Below are 18,393 nucleotides of genomic sequence, written 5' to 3'. Positions count from 1 at the left end.
ATGGCGGTCGTTGCAATACTTTCTGTCATACCGTATTTGCGCAGCGGTCTTACAAGAGCGCTTTTTTGGAAAAAATACACTTTTTTGAATTAAACAACAGTAAAGTTAGCCCAATTTTTTTTATATTGTGAAAGATGATGTTACGCCAAGTAAATTGATACCCAACATGTCACGCTTCAAAATTGCCTGTGGAATGACGACAAACTTTTACCCTTAAAAATCTCCATGGGAGATGTTTAAAAAATTCTACATGTTTTGAGTTACAGAGGAGGTCTAGGGCTAGAATTATTGCTCTCGCTCTACCGATCGCGGCGATACTGTCAGGGTTATGCAGTAATGTGTGTCTGTCAGCTTACGTTTCCTTCTGTGTTCACTTTTAGAGGCCAGCCACCCTCACCTGACTGTTTAAAAATTCTTCCATAGCTCCACCCCGGTCTCTAATCAGGAACACTATATTAACCTGGGCATTGCAAGCCATTGTGTGTTAGCTTTTGTGTGTACTTGCTGTGTTTCCTATGTCTGATTCCAGTTACCGACTTTGGCCTGTTCTCAACTATTCCTGTCTGCTTATGACCCTGACCTTTGGTGTGTTATGTTTATCCTTGTCTGCTAGTAGCCCCGACATTTGGCTTATCCCTTACTTTCCTTGTTGTTCCAGCCTGCTGCCTCCTTCCTCTTCTCCTGTAGTCTACCGTGAGCTGTGAGACCCTGGGGGCCGCGACCTGGAGCCAGACTGCAGCGCAGTCCATCCTCACCACTAGAGGCTCTGGTGAACACCCGCTGGCTCTTAGACTCCGCACCCTGGGGAATCTATGCTCTAGCTCCCACTGGGATCTGTGTTGGTGCTCCAGTGGACCTGCCTTCCTGAACCACCTAGCGTTCAATTCGCAGTAGTCAGTCCTAGAGTCCACTATCTTTGAAGTGCACTCCTGACTCCAACGGAGTGCATCTGTCTCCTGGTCTCAGGTGACCTGACAGATACCTCACATGTGCAGTTTGAACACCTTTTTTTATATGGGGGCGCTACATACGTATGCATTCGCTTCTGTTTCTACCTTTTATTTTTTATTTTTACACTGTTCTTTTAAAAAAAAAATAATTGTGTCACTTTTGTTCCTATTACAAGGAATGTAAACATCCCAAATATGAGACTTGGAGTCAAAAAGACCTCAGATCTCATATTTACACTAAAATGCAATAAAAAAAAATTGTCATTTAAAAAAGTATTTTAAAAAAATGTCCCTTTAAGAGCTGTGGGCGGAAGTGATTTTTTGAAGTTGCTTCCACCCTGCAATGATATGGAGACAGGTGGAGGCCATCTCCCCCTCACTCGTCTCCATGTCACACAAGAGACAACATCCGACGGCTCCGGTAAGCGGCGGAGGGCACCATAGAGCAGCGGGAGGGGAGGCCTCTCCTGCAGACGTTAAAAGTGATCTCGTGGTGAATCCGCCACAGAGACCACTTTTATCTTGAAGCGGACCGTCCACTGAAGAAGAGGATTACCGGGGTTATGGTAGCTAGCTACTGCCATAACAACGATATCCCTCTTCAGAGTAGCGACGTATAACGACGGCAGGCGGTCCGGAAGTGGTTAATGGCATCCCAGTCTTATGCTGGCCATACACTATGCGAAAAATCGGCCAAACCCATTTTCGAAAAACGAATGTTCAGCCGTGAGCGCAAACGATAGTGCCATCATGTAATGACCGATAAATCGTTCAGTGAACATAATTGAATCCATTTTTTGTTTGTTTTTTTTTTTACATATCCCTAGTGCAGACAGTTCGGATGGGAAACACATTAACCTTTCAATTTATCGTTCGTTCGGCAGAAAATTTCCAAACTTGTCCTTGTTTTTTTTTCGGCTCAAAAACGTGCCAACGATTATCAATTCTGTGCCCATTAACTGGCCGAAAAACTAACAAACTGTCTAAATGACCGATTTTCAGCCGATTTTTCGTATAGTGTATGGCCAGCACTAGTCTGTAGGGTTCAATATTGAGTTGGCCCACCCTTTGCAGCTATAACAGCTTCAACTCTTCTGGGAAGGCCGTCCACAAGGTTTAGGAGTGTGTCTATGGGAATGTTTGACCATTCTTCCAGAAGAGCATTTGTGAGGTCAGGCACTGATGTTGGACAAGAAGGCCTGGCTAGCAGTCTCCACTCTAATTCGTCCCAAAGGTGTTCTATCGGGTTGAGGTCAGGACTCTGTGCAGGCCAGTCAAGTTCCTCCACCCCAAACTCGCTCATCCATGTCTTTATGGACCTTGCTTTGTGCACTGGTGCGCAGTCATGTTGGAACAGGAAGGGGACATCCCCGAACTGTTCCCACAAAGTTGGGAGCATGAAATTGTCCAAAATGTCTTGGTATGCTGACACCTTAAGAGTTCTCTTCACTGGAACTAAGTTGGCCAAACCCAACCCCTGAAAAACAAACCCCACACCATAATCCACCCCCCCCATCAAATGATTTGGACCAGTGCACAAAGTGATTGGCCGATCATTCACAGGAGAGACAGATGAGCTGCTCTGTGTCACCCCGCAATTGTCAGTTAAAACAATGCAGTGCCTTATCACAAAAAATGGCCTGTTTAGGAAGTGGGTAAAACCTTCCGGGGGTGAAGTGGTTAAACTTCCTGGTTCATTCCTTCCGTGCCTTCGCCTTGGTCAAACATATCTGGAAACTCTCTGTTGTGCTCCTGTTGAAGACTTGCCTGGCTGACGTCCCTTCCGGTTCCTGCTCCCAGTGTGCTGCCTCCGACTACGCTGATCTCTGGCTTTCTGATTTACTGGCTTGTTCTGACTACCCGCTTTGGCTACCATACCCTGGCTATGCTTTGACTACAGAAGAGAAGATAAAGTTGCACCGCTCCTAAAGATCACCAAATTAAGTCCTGTACTGTTGTTAATTGTTGGGGTGCCTGCCTGGTCTGTGACCCAAAATTCCATAAAGCAATAATGCACAAGCACAAACACAGCTCTAGGAGCAAAAGGAAACGCGTTTCACACCTCTGTGCTTAATCATTGCAATGATTAAGCACAGTGGTGTGAAATGCTTTTGCTCCTTGAGCTGTGTTTGTGCATGTCTTGTCCAGGATTTTTAATCATTCTTCAATAAACATGGATTTTTATTGCTGGAAGTGCCGCCACTTTTCTCTTTGCCTTATGATTTGACTATGTTTGGTATTTGTACCATTTTTACCGTTATATTAAAAGGTGTGGTTTTAACTGCATTTTCTGTCTCCATCTGATTCATGATTCCTGACATAGTGTCAGGGTACAGTATTATCACTGCATTAGTGTTACTAGCGACATGATATTGTCAGTTAATACATTAGTGTCCCTCCCAGCCAGTGTCAGTTAGCGCCAGTCCCTGATTGTCTGCCACACTATCACAGTCACGCTATAAGTCGCTGATCACCACCATTACCAGTATAGTTTCTGTCGGGGCCGGTGTACTGGTCACGGTCAGAACTATACTAGTGTCCCCAATAGTAGAGTGTCCCCAAAAATGCAGTGTTAGCAGGAGTCCCGATCATTACCAGAACTTGTGACATATAGCAGAATACATTTTGGCCTAAAATTATGAAGAAATTTAATTTTATTGGATACTGTATATTCTATAACAGAAATTCGAAAATATTGTTTTTTTTTTTGTTTTTTGTTTTCTTCATTTAAGAGTTTTTTTCATTTAGAATAAAAAAAAATTATTATTTAATAAAAAATAAAAACCCAGTGGTGATTAAATACTAGAGTTGCACCGATACCACTTTTTTATGACTGAGTACAAATACCGATGCTTTTTTTCACGTACTCGCCGATACCGATTATGGATACTTTTTTTCCAAGTCATGTGACAGTTTTCAAAGCACAATTTTATAAATAAGAAAAAATTCTCCTTCACTAATGGGCACTGATGGGCACTGATGGGGTGGCACTGATGAGGAGGCACTAATATGCAGCACTGATGGGCACTGATGGGGTGGCACTGATGAGGAGGCACTAATATGCAGCACTGATAGGCACTGATCAGGGGGCACTGAAGGGCACTTATGAGGTGGCACTAATGAGGAGGCACTAATATGCAGCACTGAAGGGCACTGATGAGGGGGCACTGAAAGGCACTGATGGGGTGGCACTAATAAGAAGGCACTAATATGCAGCACTGATGGGCACTGATATGCAGCACTGATGGGGTGGCACTAATCAGTTAGTGAACTATATGGGCTGGGTGTAACAAGATGTCTTCTACAGGCTTACTGTGGCTGAGTGCAGGGTGTACCAAGATGGGCGTTGTGGTGTTTAGCCTCTGACGGAGACACGGAACGTCACTTCCGTTACCAAATGTGACGGCCTGGGTCACTGATTCTGACGGAACATGCGGCTGCACCCCGCACCCCTGCCCCAGCCAGCTTACCATCCGCTGCTGTCAGCCTGATAAGGACTCGCTCTCCGCTCCGCCATCTCCACCCACTGACTTTCCGGAGCGCCTCTTCACTCCCAGGTATCGGATCAAGCATCAGGAGCATTTGCACGAGTACAAGTGCAAATGCTCAGTATCGGCGCCAATACTGATACTAGTATCGGTATCGGCGCATCCCTATTAAATACCACCAAAAGAAAGCTCTATTTGAATTAAAAAAATTACATAAATGCCATTTAGGTACAGTGGTGTAGGACCCCGCAATTGCCAGTTAAAGTAGCACAGTGCTGAATAAAAAAAAATGGCCTGGTCATAAAGGGGGTAAAACCTTCCGGAGGTCAAGTGGTAACAAAAAAAAGTTATTTTTTATTATATAGTTTATAATATTTTATTATTATTTATTATTTTATTTATATTTATCAATTGATTTACGTTACTTTTGTATAAATGGGGGGGGGGGGCCCTTTTGCCCCCTTATAAATCCAGCACTGGATGCTCACTCCCAGCATTGCCGGATTGAAAACCAATAGTTTTCCTGACCTAGCCACTAGGCAGGACATGGGGGTTGCTAACTATGAGTTTCTTAGCCGGGACTCAAATGGTCCACAGGTAAAACAATAAAATCGTTCTTCATTTTACAAAGCTGCACACATTTTTTAACATCTACCATTGCCCCATAATTGCACTGGCTATTTTCTAGGAAAAAGGTGACCTTTAAAAACGTCATTTTGTCAGGTATTTATTGCTATTTTGGCCCATATTGGAAATGAAGAAAACTCTTCATTCAGAGTTATTCCATTCAGTGGAAAATACACTATATTGCCAAAAGTTTTGGGACACCTGCCTTTAGACACACATGACATTTAATGGAATCTCAGTCTTAGTCCATAGGATTCAATATTGAGTTGGCCCACCCTTTGCAGATATAACACCTTTAACTCTTCTGGGAAGGCCGTCCACAAGGTTTAGGAGTGTGTCTATGGGAATGTTTGACCATTCTTCCAGAAGAGCATTTGTGAGGTCAGGCACTGATGTTGGACGGGAAGGCCTGGCTCACAGTCTCCGTTCTAATTCATCCCAAAGGTGTTCTATGGGATTGAGGTCAGTACTCTGTGCAGGGCAGTCAAGTTCCTCCACCCCAAACTCCCTCATCCATGTCTTTATGGACTTTGCTTTGTGCACTGGTGCGCAGTCATGTTGGAACAGGAAGGGGACATCCCCAAACTGTTCCCACAAAGTTGGGAACATGAAATTGTCCAAAATATCTTGGTATGCTGACGCCTTAAGAGTTCCCTTAACATAGTTACATACATAGTTACATAGTAGGTGAGGTTGAAAAAAAGACACAAGTCCATCAAGTCCAACCTATGTGTGTGATTATGTGTCAGTATTACATTGTATATCCCTGTATGTTGTGGTCGTTCAGGTGCTTATCTAATAGTTTCTTGAAGCTATCGATGCTCCCCGCTGAGACCACCGCCTGTGGAAGGGAATTCCACATCCTTGCCGCTCTTACAGTAAAGAACCCTCTACGTAGTTTAAGGTTAAACCTCTTTTCTTCTAATTTTAATGAGTGGCCGCGAGTCTTGTTAAACTCTCTTCTGCGAAAAAGTTTTCTCCCTATTGTGGGGTCACCAGTACAGTATTTGTACATTGAAATCATATCCCCTCTCAAGCGTCTCTTCTCCAGAGAGAATAAGTTCAGTGCTCGCAACCTTTCCTCATAACTAATATCCTCCAGACCCTTTATTAGCTTTGTTGCCCTTCTTTGTACTCGCTCCATTTCCAGTACATCCTTCCTGAGGACTGGTGCCCAGAACTGGACAGCATACTCCAGGTGCGGCCGGACCAGAGCCTTGTAGAGCGGGAGAATTATCATTTGATCTCTGGAGTTGATCCCCTTTTTAATGCCAATATTCTGTTTGCTTTGTTAGCAGCAGCTTGGCATTGCATGCCATTGCTGAGCCGATCATCTACTAGGACCCCCAGGTCCTTTTCCATCCTAGATTCCCCCAGAGGTTCTCCCCCCAGTGTATAGATTGCATTCATATTTTTGCCACCCAAATGCATTATTTTACATTTTTCTACATTGAACCTCATCTGCCATGTAGTTGCCCACCCCATTAATTTGTTCAGATCTTTTTGCAAGGTTTCCACATCCTGCGGAGAAGTTATTGCCCTGCTTAACTTAGTATCGTCTGCAAATACAGAGATTGAACTGTTTATCCCATCCTCCAGGTCGTTTATGAACAAATTAAATAGATCCCTCAACCTTGTATTTTTTGAGGGCCTTCTCCTTTGCTTTTATATGCATTTTTACATTGGAGTTAAGCCATCCAGGACTTTTTTTCGCTCTTTTAAATTTATTACCCAATGGGATGCATTGGCTAATGCCCTTTTTTAATATGCTCTTAAAGCAAACCCATCTCTCCTCCGTATTCTTTGTTCCCAATATTTTATCCCAATTTATGCCTTTTAGCAAGGTTTGTAGTTTAGGGAAGTTGGCTCTTTTGAAATTCAGTGTCTTTGTATTCCCTTTATGTTTCCTATTTGTGCCATTTATACTGAAACAAAATGACCTGTGATCGCTGTTACCTAAATTGCCCCGTATTTCCACATCCGTGATCAGGTCTGTATTGTTGGTAATCAGTAGATCCAGTAATGTTTTATTTCTAGTTGGTGCGTTTACCATCTGACCCATAAAATTGTCCTGCAGGACATTAAGGAACTGGCGAGCCTTAAATGAATGCGCGGTTCCCTCTGCCCAGTCTATGTCTGGATAATTAAAATCCCCCATTATGATAACACTTCCCATCCTTGCTGCTAATCCAAACTGTGATAGGAGATCTGTCTCCATTTCCTCCCTCAGGTTAGGGGGCCTATAGCATACTCCTAGTATTATTTTTCCCTTAGCTTCATCCCTTTGGAGCTCTACCCATAAGGATTCCACCTCCTTTCTAGCTCCCTCAGTGATGTCATCTCTCACATTCAGTTGTACATTATTCTTGATATATAGGCATACCCCTCCCCCTTTTTTACCCTCTTATCCTTGCGGTAAAGGGTATACCCTTGAATGTTTGCCAGCCAATCATGAGAGCTGTTGAACCAGGTCTCTGAAATTCCCACAAAATCCAAATCCTCCTCGTACAACAGTATCTCTAGTTCACCCATCTTGTCCGCCATGCTCCTGGCATTGGTGAACATGCCACATAGTTTAGACCGGTCGCATATCGTCCTTGTATTGGGTGTTCCGAGATGGCAACTAGGACTTGCTACTACACTTACCTTGTGTTTTTGTGCTTTGGTCAACCTACTACTAATGACCCCAATACTACCCTCTGGAATATCTTCTGTGCTGACTATCTCTACCTCTGGACCCTCCCCCCATCACCTAGTTTAAAAACCCCTCTAACTTTTTGGCCATCTTCATTCTCAGCTGATCTGCACCCTCCTCATTTAGGTGCAGTCCGTCCCTTCTATAGTACCGGTTATCGACTGAGAAGTCGGCCCAGTCCTCCAGGAACCCAAACCCCTCCTTACTAAACCAGCTCTTCAGCCACTTGTTTACTTCCCTAATCTCCCTCTGCCTTTCTGGTGTGGCTCGATGTACCGGTAGTATTCCTGAGAATACTACCTTGGAGGTCCTTTTCCTCAATTTAGCTCCTAAGTCCCTAAAATCGTTCTTTAGGGCACTCCATCTGCCTCTGAATTGTTCATTGGTGCCAACCTGCACCATGACAGCCGGGTCTTCCCCAGCCCCTCCCAGTAATCTGTCCACAAGATCCGTGATGTGCTGAACCCGAGCGCCCGGTAGACAACATACAGTTCGGCGCTTCAGGTCTTTGTTACAGATTGCCCTCTCTGTCCTTGTAAGAATTGAGTCCCCTACCACCAGAATCTGTCTTTCCTTTCCCTTCCCTGCCCCCCCACTCTCACTGAAGGAGTTCTTCCCCTGGCAGCTAGGAGAGTCTCTCAGCTCCAGCGGTGCTGGTCCCTGACTGGTTTCACCAATGTCACTCAATGAAGCATACTTATTGGGATGCTCCAGTCCTGGATCGGCCTCCCTGGCACTTCCCCCTCTACCCTTCCTGACTGTTACCCATCTACTCTTTGCTAGTGCCAGCACCTCTTTGTCTCCACCCGCCTCTTTGCTGGCCCCTGCCAGCCCCTGCCGTGTACGTTCCTGGCTCTCCTTTAGTATGGAGGGACTTCTCAGTGCTGACAGTTGCTTCCCCAGATTCAGAACCTGGGCTTCCAGGGAAACAACGTACTTTCATTTTGCACAGCAGTATTCGCCCTCGATCGGATGATCAAAGAACGCATACAAATGCGCAAGATGTACAAAGAGTCACCTCTCCACACCCGCCGGGCATCGTACCTATTAAATTTAATGAGGATTGGGGATTATACCCTGTCCAAATTACCTAACAACTAGATTCCTGACACTAATACTCAAGACAATACACAGGTACTCAACAAGACAATACACAGGTACTCACAAACCTACGTGCACTCGCAGAACACTCGCAGACCTACGTGCACTCGCAGAACACTCACATAACAATCGCAGAACTACCTGCACTCGCAGAACACTCGCAGATCTACATGCACTCGCAGACCACTCGCAGAACTACGTGCACTTGCAGACCACTCGCAGAACTACGTGCACTCGCAGACCTACGTGCGCTCACAGTCCACTCGCAGAACTACGTGCACTTGCAGACCTACGTGCACTCACAGACCTACGTGCACTCACAGGACACTCACAGACCTACGTGCACTCACAGACCTACATGCAATCGCAGACCTATGTGCACTCGCGGAACACTCGAAGAACTACGTGCACTCGCAGACCACTCGCAGAACTACGTGCACTCGCAGACCACTCGCAGAACTACGTGCACTCGCAGAACTACGTGCACTCGCAGACCACTCACAGAACTACGTGCACTCGCAGACCTACGTGCACTCGCAGAACACTCGCAGAACTACGTGCACTCGCAGACCTACATGCACTCGCAGACCACTCGCAGACCTACGTGCACTCGCAGACCACTCGCAGACCTACATGCACTCGCAGACCACTCACAGAACTACGTGCACTCACAGACCTATGTGCACTCACAGAACACTCGCAGAACTACGTGCACTCGCAGACCTACGAGCACTCGCAGACCACTCACAGAACTATGTGCACTCGCAGACCTACGTGCACTCGCAGGACACTCGCAGACCTATGTGCACTCGCAGACCTATATGCACTCGCAGACCTACATGCACTCGCAGACCTACGTGCCCTCGCAGAACTACGTGCACTCGCAGATCACTCGCAGAACAACGTGCACTTGCAGAACTACATGCACTCGCAGACCACTCGCAGAACTACGTGCACTCGCAGACCTACGTGCACTCGTAGACCACTCGCAGAACTACGTGCACTCGCAGACCTACATGCACTCACAGATCTACGTGCACTCGCAGACCTACGTGTGCTTGCAGGACACTCGCAGACCTACGTGCACTCGCAGAACACTCGCAGAACTACATACACTCGCAGACCACTTGCAAAACTACGTGCACTCGCAGACCTACGTGCACTCAGACCTACGTGCACTCGCAGACCACTCGCAGACCTACGTGCACTCGCAGACCACTCGCAGAACTAGGTGCACTTGCAGACCTACGTGCACTCGCAGACCACTCACAGAACTATGTGCACTCGCAAACCTATGTGCACTCACAGACCTGCGTGCACTCGCAGACCACTTGCAGACCTACGTGCACTCGCAGATCTACGTGCGCTTGCAGGACACTCGCAGACCTACGTGCACTCACAGAACTACGTGCATTCGCAGAACACTTGCAGAACTACGTGCACTCGCAGACCACTCGCAGAACTATGTGCACTCACAGACCTACGTGCACTCGCAGAACACTCGCAGAACTACGTGCACTCACAGACCTACGTGCACTCGCAGACCACTCACAGACCTACGTGCACTCGCAGACTACTTGCAGAACTACGTGCACTCGCAGACCACTCGCAGAACTACGTGCACTCGCAGACCTACGTGCACTCGCAGACTACTCGCAGAACTACGTGCAATCGCAGACCTACGTGCACTCGCAGACCACTCGCAGACCTACGTGCGCTTGCAGGACACTCACAGACCTACGTGCACTCGAAGAACACTCGCAGAACTACGTGCACTCACAGACCTATGTGCACTCGCAGAACACTCGCAGAACTACACGCACCCGCAGACCTACGTGCACTCGCAGACCACTCACAGACCTACGTGCACTCGCAGACCACTCGCAGACCTACGTGCACTCGCAGACCACTCGCAGAACTACGTGCACTCGCACACCACTCGCAGAACTATGTGCACTCGCAGACCTATGTGCACTCACAGACCTATGTGCACTCGCAGACCACTCGCAGAACTACGTGCACTCGCAGACCTACGTGCACTCGCAGATCTGCGTGCACTCGCAGACCTACGTGCACTCAGACCTACGTGCACTCACAGACCACTCGCAGACCTACGTGCACTCGCAGACCACTCGCAGAACTAGGTGCACTCGCAGACCTACGTGCACTCGCAGACCACTCGCAGAACTATGTGCACTCGCAAACCTATGTGCACTCACAGACCTACGTGCACTCGCAGACCACTCGCAGACCTACGTGCACTCGCAGACCACTCGCAGAGCTAGGTGCACTCGCAGACCTACGTGCACTCGCAGACCACTCGCAGAACTATGTGCACTCGCAAACCTATGTGCACTCACAGACCTACGTGCACTCGCAGACCACTCGCAGACCTACGTGCACTCGCAGACCTACGTGCACTCGCAGACCTAAGTGCGCTTGCAGGACACTCGCAGACCTACGTGCACTCACAGAACTACATGCACTCGCAGAACACTTGCAGAACTACGTGCACTCGCAGACCACTCGCAGAACTATGTGCACTCGCAGACCTACGTGCACTCGCAGAACACTCGCAGAACTACGTGCACTCGCAGACCTACGTGCACTCGCAGACCACTCGCAGACCTACGTGCACTCGCAGACTACTTGCAGAACTACGTGCACTCGCAGACCACTCGCAGAACTATGTGCACTCGCAGACCTACGCGCACTCGCAGACTACTCGCAGAACTACGTGCAATCGCAGACCTACGTGCACTCGCAGACCACTCGCAGACCTACGTGTGCTTGCAGGACACTCACAGACCTACGTGCACTCGCAGAACACTCGCAGAACTACGTGCACCCGCAGACCTACGTGCACTCGCAGACCACTCGCAGACCTACGTGCACTCGCAGACCACTCGCAGACCTACGTGTGCTTGCAGGACACTCACAGACCTACGTGCACTCGCAGACCACTCGCAGAACTATGTGCACTCGCAGACCTACGCGCACTCGCAGACTACTCGCAGAACTACGTGCAATCGCAGACCTACGTGCACTCGCAGACCACTCGCAGACCTACGTGTGCTTGCAGGACACTCACAGACCTACGTGCACTCGCAGAACACTCGCAGAACTACGTGCACCCGCAGACCTACGTGCACTCGCAGACCACTCGCAGACCTACGTGCACTCGCAGACCACTCGCAGACCTACGTGCACTCGCAGACCACTCGCAGAACTACGTGCACTCGCAGACCACTTGCAGAACTACGTGCACTCGCAGACCTATGTGCACTCACAGACCTATGTGCACTCGCAGACCACTCGCAGAACTACGTGCACTCGCAGACCTACGTGCACTCGCAGATCTGCGTGCACTCGCAGACCTATGTGCACTCGCAGACCTACGTGCGCTTGCAGGACACTCGCAGACCTACGTGCACTTGCAGACCACTCGCAGAACTAAGTGCACTCGCAGACCTACGTGCACTCGCAGACCACTCACAGACCACTCGCAGACCTACGTGCACTCGTCGACTACTCGCAGAACTACGTGCACTCGCAGACCTACGTGCACTCGCAGAACACTCGCAGAACTACGTGCACTTGCAGACCTATGTGCACTCGCAGGACACGAGTGGAACTAAGGGGCCAAGCCCAACCCCTGAAAAACAACCCCACACCATAATCCCCCCTCCACCAAATGATTTGGATCAGTGCACAAAGCAAGGTCCATAAAGACATGGACGAGCGAGTTTGGGGTGGAGGAAATTGACTGGCCTGCTCAGAGTTCTGACCTCAACCTAATAGAACACCTTTGGGATGAATTAGAGTGGAGACCGGGAGCCAGGCCTTGTGAGGTCAGGTGGGGTTGTTTTTCAGGGGTTAGGTTTGGCCCCTTAGTTCCAGCAAAGGGAACTCTTAAGGCGTCAGCATACCAAGACATTCTGGACAATTTCATGCTCCCAACTTTGTGGGAACAGTTTGGGGATGGCCCCTTCCTGTTCCAACGTGACTGCTCACCTGTGTACAAAGCAAGGTCCATAAAGACACCAGAGTTCTGACCTCAAACCGATAGAACACCTTTGGGATTAATTGGAGGGAAGACTGTGAGCCAGGCCTTCTCGTCCAACATTAGTGCCTGACCTCACAAATGCTCTTCTGGAAGAATGGTCAAACATTCCCATAGACAGCATTCCCAGAAGAGTTGAAGCTGTTATAGCTGCAAAAGGTGGGCCACGCCAATATTGAACCCTACGGACTAAGACTAGCATGCCATTAAAGTTCATGTGTGTTTAAAGACAGGTGTCATCAAATGTCCACTTGAAGTCCATTCTTCTTTCTATTGAATACATATATTAGAATGTTACTGTAAGTCAATGGATATGTCACCATTGTGTTAGTAGATTTCATTAATCCTGTCAGTGTTCCTGAACATCAATACTATTTTCATGTGAAATCTCCAGTCTGCACTCACATGTGTATATCTGTAGAGGCTGAGTAACTGTGCCATTGCCTGGGTTGCCTGAAAACTGTAATCACCAATGAAACCAGCAATTTCACCCTGTTTCCTGCAGTTATAATTAGGGGCCTCTTTTATCCCAGATAATATCTGTAGAACATAATTTATGGTTTTCTTTGTCTCCCCACAGCTGTCATATATGTGATAACCCAGAGTAATATTGGGTAGAAGCTTTGTGCTCTTGTTAATCTCCTTGATAGCAAAGATAAACACCAAGATACTTCTATATTCATTCATATCAAGTCTGCAAAACATAAGAAATATACTGAGGTTATTCTGAGAGCCAAAAGACCATTTCACTTTTAGATACAAAAATGGCATAAACTAAAAACTGTGATATATTTATCAACGTGAAATCAAAGCACACAAAGAAGCACAGGAGGGTATAGTAATGGTCCGACCTCTGAAGAGAAAGGGCTTCATTCCCTCAGGCGCAAGGCTGCTGACAGGGCAAGGCTCTATAGTCTACCTAACTCAAAGCGAGGTGAATGCCGCTCCTTAGGGACTTGCCAAAGCCCATCTTCTTGGTGGAGGGCTCAATGAAGAGAAGGAGGAGTTGCAGAGGGAAAAAGACCTGAGGGCCACAGATCCTCTCCCCAGTATTAGGGTGGGCCCTAATATCCTTCACCCTCTATCTATGTGAGAAGAACAAAAAAAGAGTGGACCATTAAATCCTAACACAAAAAAAGTACATAAGGGTACAGTAATAGTCTAACCTCTGAAGAGGAAGGCCCACAGTTCCTGAGCCCCCAGGACACAAGGCTGCTGAGCAGGTGCAAGATGCTCAGTGGTCTACCTAACTCGAAGCCAGGTGGATGCCCAGGGTAGGCCCTGATATTCTTCACCCTACATCTCCATTCTTCACCCTACAACTTCATTCCCTGAACCCTCCAAGGGTGCAAGGCTGCTGATGGGGCAAGGCAACCTATGGTTTACCTAACTCAAAGTGAGGTGGATGCCGCTCATTAGGAACCTGCCAAAACCAGCCTTCCAAGTACTTGATGAAGAGAGGAAAGTGTTTGGGAGGGAAAAAGACCTGAGGGCCAAAGATCCTCTCCTCGGTATTAGGGTGGACCCTGATATCCTTCACCCTATATCTCTGTGAGAAGAACAAAATAATAAATAATAATGAACCATGATATCATAGCACAGAAAAAGCACATGAGGGTACAGTCCTGTCTGAACTCCAAAGAGGAAGGGCCCCAGACCCTAAATCCCCTGGGGCATGAGGCTGCTGACAGGGGCAAGTCACGGTATGGTCTACCTAACTCAAAGCCAGGGGGATTGAAGAGGGGGTTGAGGAGAGAAAAAAGACCCAAAGGCCACAGATTGTCTCCCCGGTATTAGGGTGGGCCCAGATATCCTTCACCTTTCATTTCTATGAGAAGTACAAAAACAATAGTGAGCCGTGAAATCACAGCGCAAAAAAAGTGCATGAGTGTAGAGTACTGGTAGAGTAATGGATGAGGGAGTTTGGGGTGGTGCAACTTGACTGGCCTGCACAGAGTCCTGACCTCAACCCGATAGAACACCTTTGGGATGAATTAGAGAGGAGACTGCTAGCCAGGCCTTCCCATCCAACATCAGTGCCTGACCTCACAAATGCTCTTCTGGAAGAATGGTCAAACATTCCCATAGACACACTTCTAAACCTTGTGGACAGCCTTCCCAGAAGAGTTGAAGCTGTTGTAGCTGCAAAGGGTGGGCCAACTCAATATTGAACCCTACGGACTAAGACTGGGATGACAGTAAAGTTCATGTGTGTGTAAAGGCAGGCGTCTCAATACTTATGGTAATATATAAAAAATGTTATATATTTATTTTCTATTTCCTTAACGAAAGATAATTGAAGCTTAGATTATTCTGAACTAACGCCATGCAAACTGCTATTCACCCTGTAAAAATAAAGTTTTTTTGTTAATGTTGTATATATTTAACCAGTTAAGGACCAGCCACCGCAGTTATACTGCAGCAGGTTGGCTCCCCTGGGCAAATCGCCGTAGGTGTACATCGGCCGCTTTAAGAGCTCTAGGGGGGCGGGCACGCAGGGCGTGACGATGGAGCAGATGCGCGTGCCCGGCGGCCGCAATGTCTGATGGGCACCCGCGATCGCTCCTGAGAGAGACAGAACGGAGGTCTGTCAATGTAAACAGACAGATATCCATTCTGTCAGGAGAGAGGAGACAGATCTGCTGTTCATCCTGCTTGTGAACAACGATCAGTCTCCTCCCCCAGTCAGTCCCATTCCCCCACAGTTAGAAACACTCCCTAGGACACACAGTTAACCCATTGATCACCCCATAGTGTTAACCCCTTCCCTGCCAGTGACATTTACACAGTAATCAGTGGCTATTTTTTTAGCACTGATCGCTGTATAAATGTCAATGGTCCCAAAATAGTGTCAAAAGTGTCCGATCTGTCCGTCGCAATGTCACAGTCCCGCTAATAATCGCTGATCACCGCCATTACTAGTAAAACAAAATTAATAATAAAAATGCCATAAATCTATCCCCTATTTTGTAGACGCTATAACTTTTGCGCAAACCAGTCAATATATACGCTTATTGCAATTTTTTTTACCAAAAATAAGTAGAAGAATACATATCGGCCTAAACTGATGAAGAAATTTGTTTTTTTTTTTTACATTTTTTTGGGGATATTTATTATAGCAAAAAGTAAAAAATTTCTTTTTTTTTTTTTTTTTTAAATTGTCGATATTTAAGGTAGTTAAGGTTAAACAAAAAAACATATTTCTATACATTGTGTATAGCAGTTTGCACAGGGTTAAATCATAATCATCTGGTCTTCATTTATGCTTCAATGACCTGTATGTAAAGTGAAACACCCCTGCAAAAAAAAAAGAAATTTTGTAACGAGACTGTGTTTTAATATTTAAATGTATGTTTGTTTAAAAAAATAATAAATATGGTTGCAGGTCAAATCATAATTATATTTTATCATTCACATGTAAACTTCTTTTAATTTCCACGTATGTTTTGTTTGTTCATTTTTTTAGCATCACATAAAAATACCTAAGCTTTAAAAAAAAGTCTATATTTCCATGTAGGGTGTTTATTAGTGTGCACAGGGTTCATTCAGAATCATCTGGGTTTCAATTATTTGTAGTTAGGGTGAAACACTCCAGCAAAAAAAAAAAAGTTGTAACAGGACTGTGTATTAATATTTAAATAAAAATAATTTATTTAAAAACATATTACACATGGTTGCAGGTCAAATTATAATAATTTTTTTATCTTTTACATTTAAACTTTTTTTCATTTCCACATTTGTTTTGTTCCATCATTTTTTTTTTTTACATTAAAAATGTGCATTAAAAAAAAAAAAAAATCATTTATGTCTATACAGCGTATATAGCAGTGTACACAGGGTCAATTTGGAATAATCTGGACTTCAATTACCAATAGGTAAGGTTAAACACTCCAGCAAAACAAAAACAAAAAAAAACAAAAAAATGTTGTAACGCTGCGTTTCAATAATTAAATGAATATTTATTAAATAAGATAATAAAAATGCTTGCAGGTCAAACCATATATTTTTTTTTATCAGTCACATTTAAATGTCATTTAATTTCCACGTTTGTGTTATTTGATAATTTATTTTAGCATCACATTACCTCAATTACCTGTAGCTAAGGTTTGGCCCACCAGAAAAAAAAAAATTATAACACTGTGTTTAAATATTTTGTATTAATATTTGTTCAATAAGAATTTAAATACGGTGGCAAATTATTATTATTATTATTATTATTATTATTATTATTTAATTTATACAGGATTTAGAACAACATGAGGGCAGACAGTACAGTTACAATACAATTCAATACAGAAGGGTCCTGCTCGTTAGAGCTTACAATCTAGGGTGGTCACGTGAAAGGTAATAACTGTGAGGGGTGATCTGATGGAGAAAATAAAAATGTAGTGTGGTGTGGTTACGATAGGCTTCTCTGAAGAGGAGCATTTTCAGGGATTGTCTAAAAGTTAATAGAGTAGGAGATAATTGGACAGGTTGGGGTAAGGAGTTCCATAGGATTGGGGAGGCTCTGGAAAAGTCCTGGAGGCGAGCATGGGAGGAGGTGACGAGGGAGCTAGAGAGCAGGAGGTCTAGAGAGGAACGAAGAGAATGATTAGGTTGGTATTTTGAGAATAGGATAATGAAGTAGCTGAGGGCTAAATTGTGGATGGCTTTGTAAGTTGCTGTTAGTCTTTTGAATATAATTTGTTGGGTGAGCGGGAGCTCGTTTGGTCACCAAGTACTGAAAATGTGTAATTATGTTGGCAAAATTCTCAGGATTGTGAATGTGATGGCCAATGCCACATGAATAAATCTGATCCATTAAGATTCAGGCGGATCAACTGACTTACCACTGACCATACCTAGCAGCCCACTTACCCCTCACACATTTCACCCCACCGAGAGGGGGATACCAGATACTCTACTTCGGTGGTTTTCATATGGGCAGAAAACAGTCCTCCGATGGAGATATCTCCTGACTGGAAATATTCATACTCAAATAGAAACTGAGATGCTGTGAGTTTAGATGGTGATGGTGGGTTTGGTGATGGAGGGTTCTGTATTGGATCCCCGTGAGATGACGCTTGTAGGACCAATGTAAGTGCAGAGAAGGCTGTGAGGAGCATTATTGAGGATCTCTTATCACTGATACAATGTGGACACTGACAGCTCTGAGGATCTTCTGTATCAGAGTGCTCAGAATCAGCAATTCTTATATTTTACCTGCAACTGATTTACATCCCTTGGCTGTTAACTGATAAAAATACACACAGCAGTATATAGTCACTTCTTTTTTTTTTCTTTTAAGATAACATTTGAAATATCCAACATTATGTCTAGTTTAGTTACAGTTACTTATTTTACCACAATATGAGCTTAAAGTGTATCTGTGGTCAAAATGTAAAATAATTTATTAATTTCCACATTGGATTTTCCAATTATTTCTTATTACTCTGAATGATCTTGAATAGACATGGGACGAACAAC

At 45.5% G+C, this 18,393-nt stretch overlaps 1 protein-coding gene across 1 annotated transcript in view; it reads right to left on the bottom strand.

Moving 5' to 3' along the window:
* The window catches only part of LOC141129862 (vomeronasal type-2 receptor 26-like), a 37,786-nt gene extending 19,754 nt beyond the window's left edge, over window positions 1-18,032 (bottom strand). Inside the window, exons 1-2 of the mRNA XM_073617932.1 lie at window positions 17,785-18,032; window positions 13,330-13,618 (exon numbers count right to left, since the gene is read on the bottom strand). Of these exons, the coding sequence (XP_073474033.1) occupies window positions 13,330-13,618; window positions 17,785-18,032 (537 nt within the window). The remainder of the gene's footprint in view (window positions 1-13,329; window positions 13,619-17,784) is intronic.
* Between the last annotated feature and the right edge of the window lie 361 nt (window positions 18,033-18,393).

Source organism: Aquarana catesbeiana, linkage group LG01, assembly GCF_042186555.1.
Source record: "Aquarana catesbeiana isolate 2022-GZ linkage group LG01, ASM4218655v1, whole genome shotgun sequence".
Classification (NCBI taxonomy): Eukaryota; Metazoa; Chordata; class Amphibia; order Anura; family Ranidae; genus Aquarana; species Aquarana catesbeiana.
The sequence above is the reverse complement of the archived record's forward strand: the minus strand, read 5'-3'. Positions and strand labels throughout refer to the sequence as shown.